This window comes from Malania oleifera, chromosome 6, assembly GCF_029873635.1.
Source record: "Malania oleifera isolate guangnan ecotype guangnan chromosome 6, ASM2987363v1, whole genome shotgun sequence".
Classification (NCBI taxonomy): Eukaryota; Viridiplantae; Streptophyta; class Magnoliopsida; order Santalales; family Ximeniaceae; genus Malania; species Malania oleifera.
The window spans coordinates 51,215,738-51,235,701 of NC_080422.1; the positions used below are offsets into that span (position 1 = coordinate 51,215,738).

Here is a 19,964-nt window from a genome sequence, read left to right on the forward strand (position 1 = left end):
ATAGTTTAAGTTTATTTCATATAAAATTACTTAAAATCATTAAAATTTTAGACATAAATTAACCAAATAAAACATAAATTTAATAATAGTGCTATTGTCAAGTGACTTTGAAATATAATAATTGAGTAAAATAGTTAAAATATTTTTTGATTTCTTACAAAATATTTTTATTTTTATCTTTTAAGTTCCTTAATTTTCTCAGTGTAAGAAAAGTTCATGTTATTTAAGTAGAATATTTGCAATATCAACTTGTATTTTCGAAGGAAAGAAGAACAAAAACTTAAGTTTAACCATGTTGGAGCTTTCACTAGTTGCATATTTTAACGTAGTAGTTGTTTAAAACTAATTAGAAACCAGCACTCATAAAGCTAAGTTGTTCACCAAGAGAACTAGAAATAACCAAGTAAGGTTCCTATACAATACTCAAAAGTGAAAGATAGTGCGCGACAACATAAAGCATAACAAAGGAAACTGAAAGACAATTTTGAAATAATCTCAAAGATATTGCTAGCAAATAATTTGATAAAAAAATGTAGCATTGTAAGTGGTAATAATGCACAAATATGAAGTTACAACCTACAGATGTGAGTTATGTGTTTTAACATGTTGAGATGATATTGGATTTGTAGAACGAGAGAGTTGTCCTTTGAGAGAGTTTTTTTGTGGCAAATAAAAAAGAGAGGAAGAGAGGGAGAGAGTAAGGGAGAGATTTATGTGAAAGTTAACCAACAATTTAAGAGCATAAATATAGGTATTTTTTATGATTAAAATGTACTAAGATTTTTCTGCTCCAATAAAAATTTGAAGATAAGAATTCAACCGATCAAAAAATGGTTTTTAAATTAAGAAATTAAAAAAAAAATGTAAGAAATTAGGGTATGGAGTTTGCAGGATTTTGAGATCATAAGGATTTATTTTTAATACATAGTATAAATTACCTTTATTCTTAAGTTTCTCACTATATTTATTTTGTGCAAAGGATCTATTTTTATTACATAGTATATATACTATATATATTTGATGATTTGGAACTCTAATTGAAATGAATTATTAGGAAGTATATATATACAAAACTCAATATAAGTGCACATTTGTAGTATAAAAAAAAATGAGAGTTGGATTTCGGGTAGAGAATGCATGATTAGAATAGTGTTCAATACACAAATTAATCAAATTAATTTACAAATCAATACACAAATTCAACCCTAAACCCTAACCTCACATTATTTAACAGCAAATTAACTAACAATATTTACACATTAAATGTACAACAAATCCAATTCAGGCAATTACAAATAATGAAATGAAACCCTAACCTCAGATTGAGGGTTTTCGGATGTAGATTCCAATCATAAAATCAAAAGTATTGAATACTAATTTATGAATCCAAATAACAAATCTTCAAATTAAACCACTAAATCTTGAATGAAACTAACAACTCTCAATGAAATCAAAATAATTTTAGGGTAAGAAAAACACATATCTCATTTCCCCCTTTTTATAACTTACTTCCCAACTATCGTCCACCCTCAAACGGTCACCTGCTATGAGCTATTCCCGAATGACCACCTGCTGCCAGTAGGCCTGCTGTTGCTGTCCTTTCCTCTCTGCAACTCTCTGCTTTGTGCTCTCTCTCTACTCTTTGCGTTCGTGAGGAAAATGAAGGGAAAATGAGACTTGAAGGGCTCAAGCAAAACTCGCTAGATGGTTTAACAAATTTTACCACGTGTCAACGCTTGCTTCATTTCCTAAACAAATTTCGCTGCATCATCCAACAAGATTTAATTAAAACTCATTTAACCATCGACAAAATAGAAATTTTTTTTAATGTTATTTAATATTTTATTAAAAAATAAAGATAAAAATCGAAAAAAATTCCTAAAGGCATGCGCCGCTGACACCGTTGTGAAATTCCCCTGTGAAAAATTGATCAAATTTCGATTCCGCGGTTTCCTTCGACGATTGGAAACCCTAGCCACCATCGTCCCCTACTGCCGTTTAGCTGCTGATCAACTGCACCAAATTCCTCTCTGACCACCTCCGTATTGTTGCGTCACCTTTCTCTCTCTCTCTCTCTCTTTCTCTAAACTGATTGAAACAATTTTGGATTCGTGCCTGACGTTTTCCATTCTAGGGGTAGTCGAATTGTGTTCGAATTTCTTTGAAATTTTGGTGATACGAGCATAGTATTTCAGTGTGATTAGTCCTTATCTTTTTATTCTGAATGTTTATGCGTGCATGAAGTGATGGCTGCTGAAGAAGACAACATCGAACAAGCTGCCGCTGCACGTCGTGAGAGACTGAGTGCTCTTAGAGCTGCTCAGGAACTTCTAAGCAATCCAGATGGCGATTCTGTGCAAGTCGAAGCCAACAACGAGGATGGTGGTGAAGCTACCGAGGATGTGTGAGTTTTTCGTTTTTATTATTTTCTACGTTTTTACCCCGTACGTAGCAAAACTATTGTGAAGAGTTTTCGTCATTTTTTGTTCAACCTTTGAACTGCATTTTTACTCCCAAAAGCTTTGGATGTCTAAAGCTGCAACACTTCTTGCACATTCAGATTAGCAATAAGTTGCTGTTTGGTTCGTGTGTTTGTGACAACAGTGGAAGTTTTTGAGTTTCTGTAAAGTAGGAAATTTATATATATAAAAAAGAACTAGCCATCTGACTCACCTGAATATGTGTTTATCTAATTTATTTTTAAATTAATTAATTAATTAATTTTTATTTTTCTATTTCATAATTTAATCAATTTCTTTTTAGGTATTAGAAAAATTAGACACTAATGAAGTTATAGACAGTTATTAATTAATTATGTGTTGGGTATGGATATTTATGTGTTAGATATAAGTAGTTATAGTTTTGATATAGAATTTGTAGTATTTTCATACATTGCCACAATTTTTTCTTTTTTTAGGGATATTTTAGGACAATAAAAAGTGGACATGAAAGTGGAGAATCCCTTTAATACATGTATGGGTTAATTATATGGAAAAAATGCTGGAAAAGCTTGTTCTTTTCTCCGAAAATTGCAATTTAACCTTGATCTAAAGATAATTATCGAAAGAAACGTTGTTAGAATCTCATTTTGTGGAACTAGAAGGGTCATTTTACGGTTTCACAAGGACTGTAGTGATGGACATGAGTGGAAGATTGTTTCCCTCCCTAAGGAGCTTTCCAGTTGAAATTAAAGATGTAGTAGCTGCAAGTCTTTTCACAGTTTCCATGTCTATGCTATCTCTTATTCAGTATTGAGTGTATAGCTCTGCTATCCATGCTGTGGTGATCTCTTGGCCATTTTTTTACCTGAACTTGTTTCATGCATAAATAAATGAATATAGTTGTCTTCATGTATATTTGATCATTGCTTTCTTTAATGTACGGAAATTTTTTACTTTTTTGCAGCAATCCCAACATGAAATTTCGAAATTACCTTCCTCATGATAAGCAGCTCCAGGAAGGGAAGCTTGATGCACCAGTGCTACCGAAGTTTGAAGACCCTGTTACTGTTTTGCCCCCAGCTTTAGAGAAGAAAGAGGTATTTGATCGTGTCCAATATTCATTTCTTTATCGGCAACTCTCATGCTTTGGCGAGTTTTTGATTTTGGAGAAATATTCAGGATCCATTTGTAAATATTGCGCCCAAGAAACCTAATTGGGACCTTCGACGAGATGTCCAAAAAAAACTTGATAAGCTTGAAAGAAGAACGCAGAAGGCAATATTTCAGCTAATGGGTAAGCAATTTTTATGCATACTTCCATTATTATATCTAAGGGCACTAAATGATGATGGTTTTACTTATTTATAGTTGTTATGCTCATTTTCCTTGTTAGATTTATTCAAATAATTGGTTGAAAAGTTTAGCCTTAAGAATAAACTTATCATGTCTTTTCTTTTTTCAAACTCTCATTTCTTGACTAACCTTTTACTTATTTTGGATTTTTTCTATTTATGTTTTTATTCATTATTGTCGTCAGCTTTTTAATATTTTGTGACCATATGGCTATATGGCACCCATACATTCTCAATTATATACTGATTGCTCTATGGAGGAATTAAGAAGAGTTGTGAGGACAAAGGGTCATCTCAGAAGGATGAGGATTCCCTATTTTTGTTTAATTTCTTAAAAATTTGTGAGGGTGTCGCGTTATTTTTGTGAGGCTTTCTCGATGTGATGGTTTGTTAGATCTTAATCATACCAAGGGGGCGTGGGCATTTATTTGATTTGGATGACCTCTAAAAAGAGGCTATGTCTAAATTGGTTCACAAAATAAGTGAACCAATTAGACATTAGAGACCATTTGGTGATAACTTTGAATTGTATTAAAATTCGTTTGGTAGAATCATACTTGAAAACATGTGTGATTTGGTAAGTGAGAAATTCAAAGGTCACTTTTCCAATTTTATCACTTCTAAAAATTGATAATAACAAAAAACTCAACACCCTAGGTGTTAATATAAAAATAATAATTAATAGTTATTAATTAAATGTATGACAATAAAATATTATTTGTATTAAATTGGAAACTTTAGTTTATGTAATTGTTTATTAATTTTAGCATATATTTATGTTACTGAGAGAGTTGAGAAGGTTAAAATTGAAAAACAACTCCTATTCAAATATTACATCATAAAAAATTAAAATAATTCAGTATTTAGATCAAGGAGGTGTTTGTTTGATTTGAATGACCTTTGAATAGAGGCTGTCTTAGCTAGTTCACTAAATAAGTGAACTAGTTAGAATTTAGAGCGCTTGGGACCTTTGAATATTCTTAAAATTTCTCTGATAGAATTAGACATGGAAACATGTCTGATTCAGATTTAAAGGTCTCTTTTCCAATTTTACTTTTATAAAAAATGAAAATGACAAAAAACTCAATACCCAAGTGATTAAAATATAAAATAATAAATTTTATTTTTGGACAACCATAAATTATATTATTTGTATTTTTAATTATTAATTAAATATTTGTCAAGAGAACATTGTTTATGTTAAAGTAAAAACTTAGCTTATGTAATTTCTTGTTAATTTTATCAAATATTTATGTTCTTAAGCTTAAGAAGGTTAAAATTGAAAAACAACACATATTTAAATAGACAAACATTTAAAATGATTTAGATTTCAGATTCAATGATCAATTAGATTTGAATTTAGTGTTTAACACGTAGCACTTAATTTTACCAAATGTTCCCTAAGTGATTGGTTCAAGTTCAATTCAGTATTACACAAAACCACATTTGAATTTAATATTCAACACTTCAACACTTAAATTTACCAAACGTCCCCCAAGGGAGGGTCTATATGCTGCATAACTCCTAGTCTGAAGCCTAACCTAGACCAGCTTTCAAGCAGCTTTTCTATTAGTTTTGCCTAGATTTTACTGAGTCAAGCAAAACTCTAGTTTTGATTCTGGCTTGGCTGAAAATATCATGCCTTAAGGTTAAATTATCCTGTCCATACTTTCCGCTTGACTTGGGTTTTAAACCAGAATGTTCAACTTGAATTTTTATTTTTCTAGGGTAGTAGGTTTGGAAATTTAAACACGATCCTATGAAAAGAATGGAGTAGGAAAATTTCTCATTGGTGCATTTACTGATTCCTACTAACGTCTAAGAGGTGCATCCTTCCTTTCCCTTGTTAAATAAAGGTGGTCAGTCTTTTCTACAAGGGATGAGTGTTTCATGTTGATGGAAGTAATTCAAAGACAAGTATTACAAAATGCAGAATATATTTAGTAATTGAACAAGAAGCCCCTTTGGCCCTTTTCCTTTTCCATAGTAAGCTTTGTTCTCTCTGGGTGGGAGGAGTACCCTTGTTCAGGCTTTTCTGTCTACTGCCCTATCTTTCTTGTTTATTTTTAAAATTCCTATGGGTGTAGCTAGAAATATTGAGAGAGTGAAGAGATTTTCTTTGGTCTGGAATGGGGGAGAAAAGGGATCATTTGATTAGTTGGGAGGTTGTTTGTAGGTCTAAAAGGGAGGGCTGTTTGGGTATTGGGAGTTTGGTGCCTAAAGTCATTGCTTTAATTGGTAAATGGCTTTGGAATTTTCCCTTAAGAGGGGAATTCCCATTGGCATAATGTTAAAGTTCAGAATCTCCTTCATATGCGTTCCTTCATTGCTTATTTTCTTGGTGGATTTGGAGCAATCCATTTGGATTGTTTGAAGAGTTAGGCTTGTCTGGAGTTGGAGGATTTGTTCACTATCTCTTTTATAGAGGTTTTGGAAGGAGTAGAGATGGATTAGCAGTGTGGAGGTGTGGACTCTTTGCTGTCTTGTGGATGTGTTGAATGCTCACGGAAAAAGGATGTCTTGCTCTGGTCTTCATCATGATTGGATGACAGTTCTGTCTTGATGTTTTTCCACCTTTTTCTTTTTGATCGTCATCTCTTTTAAGGGGGATCTCTTATTCTCCTTTCTGTATATTCTTTCTTCTGCAATAAATTTTCTTCTTTTTTTCTCAAAAAGAAAAAATCCACAAACTCACATTTGATTTCCTGAATAAAAACAAAAATAAAACCTCACAATAAGCCTTCCACTTTATTTTATCTCCTCAACTTCTTGCATTCAAACTCAAAAAGCTTTATGGGATGCCTCTAACACCCACTCTTTCTATCATTATCCTTATCATAAATGATGGATGATTCAAACCTTTTGAACTCTTTCTTTTTCCTCATTTTTTTTGTGCTATCTCCTCTAGAATAAACAAAAACCTTCTTCTCTTCCTTGGTACGGCAAACCGATTGAAAGCCTGCTTTTTTGAATGTAAGCATTGAAAAAAATAATATAAATGCTTATAATTAATTTAATTAGTCAAAATAAATAAATTTATGACTAATTATCTGAATGGACTCACCCGACCCTAATTTCTTGTAAGCATTCAAATACACACACACACACACACACACACACACACACACACATATATATATATATATATAAATGCTTATAATTAATTTAATTAGTCAAAGTAAATAATATATGATGAATTATTTTAATGGGCTCATCCAACTTTAATTCCAGCCTATAAATACTCTTTGTGGCCTTTCTCAAAGGGGAACCCTGAAAAAAGAACAGTTACAAAGAATTTATAGAGAAGGCATACATCAACCGAGTTTTCACTCTTAACAAATTTTGGATTGTACTTGTGCAACCCGTTCTTTGCTCGAACATCCATCACTTGTGATAAATCTTGCACCCACAAAGATTGGATACGAGTTCATCTTCCGATAGATTGCTAAATGTGTCATTTGGAAGATCCATGTCACCTAATTCGGAAATACGCTCTTCATGCCTTGAACTGGCAAATCCACTCTCAAGGAGATCAAATTAGAGGAATTCTTAATTCTTCATTGTAAAAAATTGTCACAAAGATTTTACCCATTCTTTATTTAATATAAAATCAAATATTTGTACAAAATTTTCTTGTCTTAATTTTAAGGCACGATATTTGTTGTTACATTGAGATAAAAAGATGGATCTCTAGTGTCCTCTCCACATCTAGCTAAGTTTCAAAAATAGGTACATAAGGGTCATTATATAACGGCACTGGTGGCTTCTGTGACTGTAATAGTGGCTTCCATGACTATTACAGGGCAATATCTTGAAGGCCCTCTGGCTGTCACAAGTTGTTATGGGCTGTTACAGTGTCAGTTTGGGTGTGCATAACTAATAGGTTTTTGAGTCTTTTTGTTTTTTGCATTTCCCTCCCTTTCCCCTTTATTGAAGCTTAGAAACCCAATTTTAAGTTGGTTTATTTAATTAGTAATTTTTTACTAAAAATAATTTTTTGGGCTTATTTTCTTGACACTTAGTGTGCATTTTTTTAATAACTAGCCTTCAAACTGATTCAACATTTTCTCTCTTTAATTTATAGAGAAGACATACATCATTAATTTTTGGGTGTTTTTCTTACATTTTATTTGGGGACAAAAATATGTTCTCTTGCTATGCACTTTTTGTTCTTGTTGAACAAATGAGCATTCTATATTTTATTTTTTGGATAACAAAAATTCCAAATCCAAAAACATTAAAAAAGTAATGAAGATAGAATTGTATATTTGATATTTCTTTATATTTATGATTTCTTAGTTTAAAATTCATTTATAATCAATATAGTAGTGAAAAATATCAATGCATGCTTTTTCTTGCCAATAGCAACTAAAGCGACCAAGATGATATCCAATTTTTGTAGTATATGTTATATTTAAATTGATTAAATTTACTAGAATTCATTTAAAGCATTAGTATATAGGATTCTGTGTTGCTACAACTGTCACTCTTTGACTGTTACTCTTATGTGTACCGTTACTGATGTTTAAAACCATCACCCCTTGAGACACTGGCTTTCTTTTTTTGTTTTTTTTTCCCTCGGCTATCTTCCGGCTGCTTCATGCTTGATCTATATAGCCGAAGTCTCCAACACTTTGACCGTCCCAAACACTAATTGAATTTAAAAATATTTCATTTTAATTTCAAAAAATTAAAAGATTAAGATTTAAGAGGTGCAAAACTTCATATATTTCATCTTATTTGCATCCAGACATCTTCAGTTAGTAAATAGGTTGATAAAAGACTGAAATTAATTCAAATAAATTTGAATCCTTCTACTATCAAATCAATAATAATATTCAGTGAGAGTTAAGTAATATATTTGGACAAAATCAATTAAAGATGAATTTAACAATTTCCCATGGAACCTGTGAGTTGAACAGAATCATAAAATATAATTCAATCAATATTTCAAATCTAAAGAAATAATGGGATAACAGTGGGCTGACTTGAATATTTCATTTTTATTTAAGACAAAGGTAAGGAAATTCAGATTTTGAGCAGGCTCATGTTGTAATGAATTAGGTCAATTTTCCTAGCCGTAAAATTTGAGCAATTATGCTATCAGCCAAATGATTAGATTTATTGAGGAGATCAAATAGTCGCTCATATTATATAATGCACTGGTTTCAAATTTAATTCATACACATAATCTAGAAATTCAAAGGTATAAATAAAAAGCATACTATGATTGGGTATAAATGATATAAATCAAGTATATCACATGTCTAGAATTCAATTATATCACATGTTTAGAATTAATATGTTGCACATGCTTAAATTTCAGTTTCTAATTACAATTTAGGCATGCAAATCACATACTTGAATTGTGATGTACAAGCCTTATTTAATAAAGTATGGTTAAGTCTATTTTTCATGTGCATGGGAATTAGTAAAATTTTTAAATTATCATTGAATATTTAATCCAAACTACATGGAACACGTAATTTATCCATAATATTTCATATATATATATATATCATTAACCAAAATTATTTCCAAGTCCATCATAAATTAATGAAGAAATACTAATACAATGTTTTGTTATCATCAAAATTATATAAAACCTTGGGAGCAAACAGAATATAAACTTCTATGGCAATTCAGTTATTCACTGGTACCTATGTGCTCTTTAGGAATGAACAAGATCCCTTGTTCAAGGTATCATATCCAAAGCTAGAGCTAAAAAAATTATTCCCCAAATTCCTGGGATGACCTGAAGCGAAATTTAGCTTATTCGAAGAAAAGAAGAGGCTAGGGACAGAATTAATGGCAAGACAATGAGGGGAAATTTTACCTTATAAAATTTAGTTTGATGAGCAGTATAGTTGACCAGTAAATCCTTCGGGAGAGTGTTTTTTGTTTTTTTTTGTTTTACCCCAATTGGGGACTTAAATGTTGTTAGTTATCCAGCAGAGAAATCAGGTTTAGGTTTAAGGTTCATTTCTAGCATGTAGTGTTTCATAGATTTATCAGGGAATCATCTTCATGATTTTCTTTTGTCTACTGCTCTGTCTACTTGGTTGGTCGAAGGTGACGGGTGACCATTCCGTGGTTAGCCATTTGGGTAGGTTTGTGTTGTACTGATTGCGAGAGAATGTCTTCTGAATATAGTGATTTCTATTTGTCAGAACTGATTATCTCCCCTTGATTTTGGGTTCTTGTAGTGACAGGGGGTTCCACTCTTTTCCATTTTGAAAATATGGCCTTATCATCCTCCTCTTTTGTTTTTGTAGAGAAATCTTGTTCTAATTGCTTATCAGGGTGGGAAGGTTAGAAATTGTGAGTTCATTAGATAGCCTTGAAACGTTGGAATTGGGAGATTGTGAGTTCTTAAAATAGCCTTGAAAAGTTGGAATAGGGAGGTCTCAGTGATGTGCAGATTAGGAAGCCTACTAGTTTACAAGAGATTGAGGAAATTGACATTTGGAAGATTTGGGTATTATGTTGGAAGATTTCGTGTACAGGAGTGTCTTTTAAGAATGAATTAGTCTTTGTGGGCAAAGGATATGAGTTGAAGAATAAAGGTCAGTTTTAAATTGTTTACTAGGGTATTGTATTTCTAGTTATTTTATTTTATTTTTTAGGGTAGCTAGTAATAGATGTGGGACTGTGATTAAAGAACCGGCATCTGAAGGGGATGTTGTCATTTAGAACCACCCCGTCATTGTTGAGGAGATTGCTTAGTTCTTCGTGTATTCTTCTAAGCAGGATAACACTTGTTGGCCCATGATTGAGGAGTTTGATTGGTGTCCCATTTTGATGAGATATCTATTTGGCTGATGAAACCTTACAAGGGGGAGGTTATGTGAGCAGTGTTCAGCATGGATAGGGAGAACACTCTTGGGCTAGATGGGTTTAACTGCATATTTTCTGGAAGTGAGAGATGTGGTTAAGGTTGACTTGATGAAGGTGTTTCATGAATTTCATGTTAATGGCGTGGTTCCCAAGAGTATGAATTTGATGTTTATCACTTACAGTTCCCAAGAAAGGCCACTCTGTTAAGAGTTTGTGTCTTTGCTCCTATTAGTTTGATTACAGGTGGTTATAAGATAATTGCTAAGATTTTGGCTGATATGATTGAGGTGGAGGGTACCATGGGAGTGGGTTTGTTGCTGTTGAAGTTGCGTGGATATTAAAAGTAAGAGTAAGAGCTTGATTTCTAAGTTGGGTTTTGAGAAGTTGCATGATGGAGTTGACTTTTTTGGACGATCTTTAGATAGAAAGGGATGGTTTTGTTCTAAATGAAGAGGCTGGATTAGGAGTTTTCTTCTGCCTCCATTTCTTTGATTATCAATGATAAGCCTAGACTTAGTTTTCAGCATCTAGCTGCCCAAGGCAGTGGGGTCTCTTCTCCCTTTCTTTTCATTTTGGCTGGTGGTGTGTTGAGTAGTATGATTGGGAAGATGTTAGGATTTGGTGTTGGATACTTCTAGTCTTTTTCTTGTGATTCTTTGTGTCCTCTTTTCCCCTTGTTAATTGACTTTGGACAGCTGGAACCCTTTTAAAGGCGTTGTGTGGATGACTATTCTTAATAGAGTTAACTCCAATAGTCTGCTGTAGATTAGAAGGCCATATATGACTTGATGTATGCATATTATGTAATGCTTGTAGTGTGGATCATGCTCGTTTATTTCTTCGGTGCTCGGTGATTTTGTGTTTATGGAACAAAATTTTCGGTTTGTTGGGAGGGTTTTGGGTTTGTTCTTATTTTTTGGAGATTTTCTTGTTGATTGGTTTTAGAGGTTTTGGAAGGCAAGAGTGCAAAAATTTTGTGGCAGATTGCAGTTTTTGCTGTTATTTGGGTACTATGGTAACTGGTTGGAGAGAAATTCTTGGATCTTTAGGGATTGTGCATCAACTCTTAATTTGACTTGTGTGTTTTATATACAGGCTGTTTTTGGTGGCCTTTTTCAGTTATCCAGGGTGATTAGTTGGAAATTGTTAAATTTTTGTTTTGTTTTTTCTTTTTTGGCTTTTATTCTTTTTCTTTCTTCGGATTTCTCATCCTCTTGGTGCATTCTTCTCTCTTAATAAATTCCTGTTTCTATTAAAAAAAGAAAGTGTCAATAGTGTTTATATGCTCATTTTTCATCGCTGGGGATTTTAATAAATTCCATCTCCTTCGGGGTTTGAGAAGGTGCTCCCAGATTTACCATCCACAAAGTGAAGGATAATGACCATGCTAACATGAAATGCTATACAACCTCAATATTTGTTACTAGGGGCACATAAGTATTTTCTTCTCTTTGAGAGGAACAGTTCTTTTTTAGAACTGTGTGAGGCAACTACGTAATCTTGCATTCACTTTGTGGACGGTAATGACCATGCTAACATGAAATGCTATATAACCTCATTATATGTTACTAGGGGCATAAATGATTCATTCTGTGGATCATAAGCAACTCGCTAACTAGTATGATACTTGATTTTTTTTTTTCTGTGAATAGAAAAATGTTGTACAAGCTGATCAGATTCATTGTCATATTAAATGACCTTCTAAACTGGTTTGGAACTTTTATTTATGCAGAGGAACAAGAAAGAAAAAAGCAGATGGCTGAGGATGGTGGAAATATTGCAGAAGAGATGGTTTATGTAAGCAAAGATTAGTTCACGGTTCTCAAAGTGAGATTTCCATCTTTCAAACTCCCAATTTTTTCTCTATAGTTTCAATTTGAGCAAGCTGCAATCACAAGTTCTGGCATTAAAAGTGCTGAAAAATTCATGTGATTTGTTCATGTTCTGAGCAAGAAAGGGTCTGTGGGTTGCCTGCCTTGGTGCCAATTTACTCATATGATGCATGTTAGACTGAAGGCCAGATTGGTAAATTGATTTGAAGGCTGACTAGTTGTGGCCCCTCATGCCCTATGCAGCGACTTGATTTAAAAATTGTGGCATAATTATAAAAAACCTATGTTTTCAAGTCAACTGGATTTGAAGGGGGGGTGGGGGGGCTGTTAACATTAAGGATATCTTTTTCAGGCCTTGGATTTGGTGCCAATTTACTCATATGATGCATGTTAGACAAGGCCAGATTGGTAAATTGATTTGAAGGCTGACTAGTTGTGGCCCCTCATGCCCTATGCAGCGACTTGATTTAAAAATTATGGCATAATTATAAAAAACCTATGCTTTCAAGTCAACTGGATTTGAGAAGGGGGGGGGGGGGGGGGGGTGCTGTTAACATTAAGGATATCTTTTTCAGGCCTTGGATTTGGATGTGTAGATTTGAAAGAAATTCATTACAATTTTAAATTGAGTTTACGTGAATCCACACAAACCCAAATCTAGTACGAACTTCAGGCTCTCCAACACGAGGTAATATCAATTTTGATTAGCACAATGTGCTAAAACTGAAAGGACAAAGCAGACTGAATAATCAAAACATCGGAGAAAACCTGTGCTCTTCCTATTTTCGTTTATTTATTAATTAATTTATTTTCTTTTGAATGCAGATGTATTGAGGTGGAAGAGATGTTCTCCTAGTATTCCACTGATCAGCGATTCATCTGAATTTGTTGGTGTGAATAGCAATTTAGAATCTGAGTTTCCCACGTGGCATTTGGGAGTATGGCATTTGGATTTATGGTGACCTTGACAAAATGTAAAATATGGTTTGCTTTACCCGTTGACAGTGGCTGCAGAGAAGGGTTAAAAGTGAAAACCCATTGTTGTGTCGGTGTTTTTAACCAGCTCAAACAAACGGCTGCTTGTATGTAAAATGGGCAGTAATGGCCGCCAAAAGATATCTTCTGCTTCTGCGGACAGCCCATTTGTTTTCTTGCTGTGACATAGAGGACCATTTATCTTCTGCTGACAATCCATTAAATTTTCTAGGAAATGAAGTACCATGGACTTGGAACTCAAAGAAATATTTTCAATAAAATCTTATAGTTTTCTTCATGCATCTTGCGGATATAGGAAGCTCAAGAAACTTCCCAATCCCAAGTATGTGTGCATTTGAGTTGAGAATTGACCTTTGGTGAATGAAGGGGGTATGAAGGCCTGTTCTCACCCCAAGAATGAAAGTATGGTGGTGGCCTTGAGAAAGACTTGGGATGCCTTTGGAAGCATGCGTTTCAGATCTTGGATTTAGATTTTGATGGATTTGGATAAATTTTAATGCAACTTTGTATTATATTTTATTTAAATTTAATATAAATTTAAATTTTATGACTTTTTAAATATAAAGTTATTGTAAAGTAACACTGAAATAAAAAAAAAAGAATTATTAAAAATTGTTTTGAGGTGTGGCAAAGGATTAGTACAGACAAACTCAAGTGCTACTCCTAAAGGAAGAGACTACCAAAAAGAATGTTTCGACATAAGTTGAATGCAAGAATGATGATCTGTTTTCACCCTAGTAGAGGCTTAGGAGGGCTAAAAGGGCCCTTGAAAAGACCTCAAGTCCTATGCCTATATGAAAAGGCATCCATTAGGAATGTTCAAGTCACAGGTTAAATGTGAGGACCTATTGTCATCCCAACACCAATGTATAGGGTTAAAGAACCCTGATGCAATTTTTTCTCACTCCCAACTAAAGCTACATGTGGGGATAACTAAAGGAGGTGGTGAATACTTATTCTTAGCTATATACTGATCTATGAGGATTAAAAAGAATGATAATGAGTTGAGTTAGAATAAACAAAGGGAAAAGTAACCTCTAGGACCATTAGAATGCCTAATCAGGGTGTGGTAGATGTGCATAGTGATGTCCCAATTTGGACAAATATGAAGTAAAACTTAAGGGTGACAATGTATATCAAAATTATTCTTAAGCATTCAATATTTAGAAAATCAAAAGGAACCAAGATTGAAACAATTATTATAATTTTATTCAAAATTCTAAGTCAATTAGAAAATTATATTTTAGAAAATTGAAAGTTGAAAGGAGTATCTTTGAAAGGGAGCGGCCACACCATAGGGAAGGTAACCTTAGATTTCACCTCAACATTCTAACTTATATATTTTTCACTTTCATTATCTTCTATTGCAATTTAGGCATCAACAACATTGCAGTTGATGCATTAACAACATTCTTCAAGAACTTAGGTAGGTTGTCATTACTTTTCTCTTCTCAAAGTTGGCAAAGATAGGACATTCACATGCGATAGAAGAGTTCTAGATAGCATCTCGCCTATAAGAAACAAGCTCCTTCCATTTTACAACACATTACTCCTATAAACATTTGTTAGCCTTTACTTTCATCTTGCACAAAATAATCAGCCCATTTTTTTTTTCTTTTTTGGTCAATTTAAATGAGTCAAATTGAGTGTTGGTGGGCAATATAAAAGACAGTTTGAAGTATAGCTGTTGAAACCATAAATTGGTCTTCTTTATTTAAATCAAGAAGGGAACTTCGCCTATGATGCACTCAATGTCCTAATATTTTCCCACACAATTAGTTTCAAACTCTGGTAAAGGAGGAGGGTTGCATTAGATGGTTGACAATCAGCGTAAAACTTGTTAGATCACTATAATATGAATCCTTATCTATAATTCACTAGGGCATCCCTAACGAGTGAGGTGTTCACTTATAACACTTGGTGGTAGTGAAATGGCACCAGAGACAAGGAGGTAAAGAGATAAGAGGGATAAAAGGCACTATATCCTATTTATTGCAAGACTATTGCATTATGTATGTTGAGTCAATTGAGAGATATCTTACAATGTAGGTTGTACACATTTTTTAATCTCTTTGAGGTCAAAATTACATCAAAATTCTAAGGCATCAAATTATAAATTCAAAATATTTAAACATTAAAAGTCTAATCATAAATTGGGACCATTTCTAAACATTAAATGTCCAAGTATTCTAGTTGACAAAAACTCTATCATAGTTGGCATACTTGCCCATGCTTATTCACCTTGTTATTTGATGGCTAGGAAACATTTGTTACCTAATGACTAGACAACCTCCATCACCTAGGTTGCCACTTTATTTCCTTGGATGGTTAAGCAATGAGTACCTCATTTGGGTGACCTCACCTTTTCCTCCCTAAGGAAACTTGGCAATAATTCATTTGCCTCACTTGGTGTCTTAGCAATCTTCCATTGTAATTCTTAAGGTGACATTGTGGCAACTGACTCTCCTTACTTGCCATGTGCTCAAACAAATGCAACAATCAAGTGAATTTTACCACTTAGGGGCATACAAAGATGGCACAGACAATGTTGGGCAATCTCTCATTGTAATTCTTAAGGAATTGTTGCAATAAGTGACTCACCTTACTTGCCATGGTCAAATTATTGTTACCATTTAGGGGCACAAAAAGATGGTACAAACAATTCCCCCTATTGCTGCTCCATTCAGTTGTACTTAATGCTTATAAACAAGCAGCCATAATTTTATCTATTTCGTTAAAATTTTTATTTATTTATATTTCTTGTTAGCTATGAAAGAAATTGTCTTTGTCATCTTCTTAGACCAAATATGATCCACAAAATTATTTTGTAAGCGATGCTCAAAGCATGTTTTAACTAACCAAAAATGTAGGATAAAAAAGACCACCCAAACCAAATCTAGGCCAAGCCAAGGGATGGTCCGTGCCTAAGTAGTCTTCATGATGTTGTCCGATGGTGGGGTTGACCTTTTCATCTTCTTCTATATTATAAGCCAATCATTCTCATGATCTTCATGGATGATATTATTTGTAGCAAGATCCCATTTGTAGACCCCTATTCAGAAGTTTGGTTATGCAAGGGAAGATTCTAGCACCCTTAACGCACCCATCTTTTTGAATGGTACAAAATTTAAAGAAAAGGTAACTTAACTTAATAAAAATTCAAAGAGCAATCTTGATTAAACCATAAGGTAACCCATCAGAACTATGAGGTCTCCCTTACCTCAAGATCCATAGGAAGAACAATAACATGTTCTTCAATGATCTATCATCGGATTCATTCATTAAATGTTATGACTAAGGGGACTTGTGGAATAACCCTAAGATCCAGTTGTAGTGCATACAGATAACAAAAAAAAAAAAAGAAATAATCAAATCATGCAATCCCTAATTACGTGATTAGGACTGTACCTGCAAGATCTGTTTGGTTTGATCTCGAATCTGCAAGTACAAAAACGAGCTCTTGAAGACGACTAGGAATCTTCTACTATATTCTTTGAACACACCTTGCTCCTAAGAGAGTGGGCTCGTAAGCGGCTGCTAGGATTTTCTTTTCTCATGAAAACGTTTGCCTCTGTGAGAGTTTTTTCATCTCTACTAGTTGCTGAATGGAGCGCGTGTATATAGGCTACAACAGGGATCTCTGGGCAAATGTGACTAGGACTTCCCACGTAATTAAGAATTCCTAATTCGACCTGAATTTATCCTCAATTACATTAATTATAATTCATACCACTAAAGAATTATAATTGCACTCCCTGTCATATTCAAAATTAAATTTCAAGGTCCTATTATTAAATGCTTATTTATCTCCCCACGTAAAAATTACAGATACCTGTCTATCAAATTAAATTACTGATAATTTAATTAATTGACATATTAATTCCCTAAGACCTTCCACTTAACTTATTTGATGTGTCGAATTCAAAATCCACCTGCAGGGTTTGACACAATCAAACTTATAAGTTTCCTCAAGGGGGTATCATCAATCCCAATACTGGGATGTAGATTCCATCAATAATTAATGTTCACCATACACATAATGTCATCACCCAACTCACTGAGTATTTTGACCCATAAAGAATCTTACTTTTCTATGAATCAAAGTAATAAACATTATATGCACGTGTCCAATAATCATATCAGGATTAAGAGCATAAGCACTCATAATAATCATGAGGTATTAATTATTTTATATAGTCAGTATAAAAACAATTACCTCAAGACGGTCCTGTTCAATACACACAAAGTGTACTAGCACAAGGAGTTGGAACTATACCATTCCTAATAGTCAAGACAGACCTATTAAAACCTTGTGTTACAGTCCTACCAATGGTGTGTCCAATTTCATTAAAATTATGAACAATAAAATTATATTCTATAAGAACTAATTGTAGAGACCCGGGAAATTTTAAATAATAAGAAAAATAAGGAAAGGAGGAAATTCGGTTTGGTGAAGACCAAACCGTTGACGGTTTTGTGAGGGGCGCAGAAAATCGTCGTCGGTTTTGTATTTACTGCGGGCCGATTACAGGTAAAACGGTAAAAAAAGATGGGTTAAAAATCCCAAATTGTCGACGATTTTGTGAGGGGTGCAGAGAACCGTCGACGGTTTTGTCTGCAGTAAGGGATTTAAAAGCAAAACAAAAATCTCTTTCTCTAAACACTACGGCCCTCACCGCCTTCTCTCTTTATTTTCACTTCGATTATAGGCCATTTTAACGATCAGAAGCTACCACGAGGTTCGTGGGGGTGTTTCCCTGCAAATTACCCAGAGGAAACCGTTGAGTTGGGGTTCCGAGGCAACACTCCAAAACCAGGGTAAGGTATTTTAGGGTTTAATTGTTAATTTGGAGTATATGGGGCCTAGGAAATGCTAAATGATAAATATTCTGGGGTTTGAGTTGATTAATTTGGGCAAAATGTAATTTCAGGGTTTTGAGCTTAGAACGCCATGGGGCGTGGATTTAGGGTTGTTATAGGTCTCTCAGTAAGTCAGGTAAGGGGAATAAATTATAATAGTTATTTTTGAAAATTACTGGTTGAATAAATATGTGAAAATGAAAATATGATATGTTTACGGTGGTTATTATATGATGAATATCAGGTGAAAAAAATTTGTGTGGCATGAGGAAAAATGAAACGATTGTTTAATACTTGGAATGTGATTGAAATTGAGATGTGAATTGTACTCAGAAATGAGATTATGATATGATTATATAGAAATATTTTATACAGATATGAAGAAATGGAAACCCAGTAATATTTGCATATATATATATATATATATATATATATATATATATATATATATATATATATATAAGTATGATGATACGAGGTTTATATCCAGAATTGATGAAATATGAAACACAGATATATTTTTACTGGGAAATGATGAAATATAGACATATTTTTATAGTGATATCATAAAATATAAGATACAAATGTGTTTTCATTGAAAGAATGATATATGTGATAAAAAGATATGTTGGTACAGAAATGTTTTATATAAAAATATTGAATTGAGTTTCATACTAATATGAGATGAAATGTGTACTGAAATGATAATGGTGAGAATATTTATGATGTGATGAAATGTACCAACATAATGAAATGTGAATATTGAAATGAGAATTCTGAAATGTTAATATTGAAATGTGAATATGGAAATGTGGAAATGAGTACCCTGATGGACTGTTGTTGATAGAGAGCACGGTACCGTTGCTAGTGAGGTGTTAGTGCAATCACATGGTCTCGTGGAGAGTGTGGCATGGCAGTTGATTGAGCTAGTGAGAAGGGTAGTTTTGCCACCTGATGTCTGGACCAGGAGTGGGTAGGCCAATCATACTATAGAGAGGTAGTTTCATTGTTTTGATCTAACCGGGTAGGCCAACTGCGGTTAGGCCCAGCTTTCGAGCTGCACAACTCGGTCATAGGGGGAAACATGACAATGGGAATATCCTTAGGGCAGTCATGAGTTACAGATAGGATGCATATTTGTTACCGTGGACACTCATGAGTTAGATTGTGAAAGGAAAATGGGAAATGAAAGAGTGTGGACTTAATGGTATAAATAATTAGGGCGAATTAAAACTCTTCGCCTAAGAGCTTATTGAGTAAGGTGAGTGCCCTGATAAGTATCAGTTGTAGCCGCACCCAAATTAATTGGGTAAGGTTACAAACGAAATCAGAGCAGAGGGGCGTTACATGTATGGGCATGTAAACTCCCCTATCCTTGGGAACTCTCGCTGATAAACATTGGTTGTAAATGTATGAGTATGAGGAATGGTATCAAAGCTTATAAACTTATGTTTTATAATTATATGGTTATGAGTACATATCTGCATATTTTCTCAAAAATATCAATATTAAAATAAGTGTATAATGATATAACTAAACTTATATGCCACACTTTTAATAATTTATTCCGTCTTACTGAGAGGTGTCTCACCCAAATATTCAAATATTTCATAGAACCATGACAGACCAGGAGACAGAGCTCTGAG

At 33.7% G+C, this 19,964-nt stretch overlaps 1 protein-coding gene across 3 annotated transcripts; it reads left to right on the forward strand.

Moving 5' to 3' along the window:
• Positions 1 to 1,869: 1,869 nt before the first annotated feature.
• On the forward strand, positions 1,870 to 13,735 carry LOC131157809 (uncharacterized). 3 transcript variants are annotated; one of them, XM_058112205.1, is made up of 6 exons: positions 1,870 to 2,047; positions 2,245 to 2,404; positions 3,406 to 3,538; positions 3,621 to 3,735; positions 12,363 to 12,457; positions 13,288 to 13,735. In XM_058112205.1, exons 2-5 carry the CDS (start codon positions 2,247 to 2,249, stop codon positions 12,440 to 12,442), a joined length of 486 nt encoding a protein of 161 aa, XP_057968188.1. In that variant the 5' UTR covers positions 1,870 to 2,047; positions 2,245 to 2,246; the 3' UTR covers positions 12,443 to 12,457; positions 13,288 to 13,735. The 3 variants fall into 3 exon arrangements, with proteins under 3 accessions (XP_057968188.1, XP_057968189.1, XP_057968190.1); XM_058112206.1 differs by having other exon boundaries at positions 1,880 to 2,136; XM_058112207.1 differs by having other exon boundaries at positions 1,881 to 2,042.
• The last annotated feature ends 6,229 nt before the right edge of the window (positions 13,736 to 19,964 follow it).

Bases quoted from the DNA above. Each gene is read 5' to 3' on its own strand.
- LOC131157809 (XM_058112205.1), top strand. From the start codon at position 2,247: ATGGCTGCTGAAGAAGACAACATCGAACAAGCTGCCGCTGCACGTCGT. The intron at 2,405-3,405 runs GTGAGTTTTTCG...ACTTTTTTGCAG, and splicing joins GGTGAAGCTACCGAGGATGT to CAATCCCAACATGAAATTTC. The intron at 3,736-12,362 runs GTAAGCAATTTT...TTATTTATGCAG, and splicing joins GGCAATATTTCAGCTAATGG to AGGAACAAGAAAGAAAAAAG.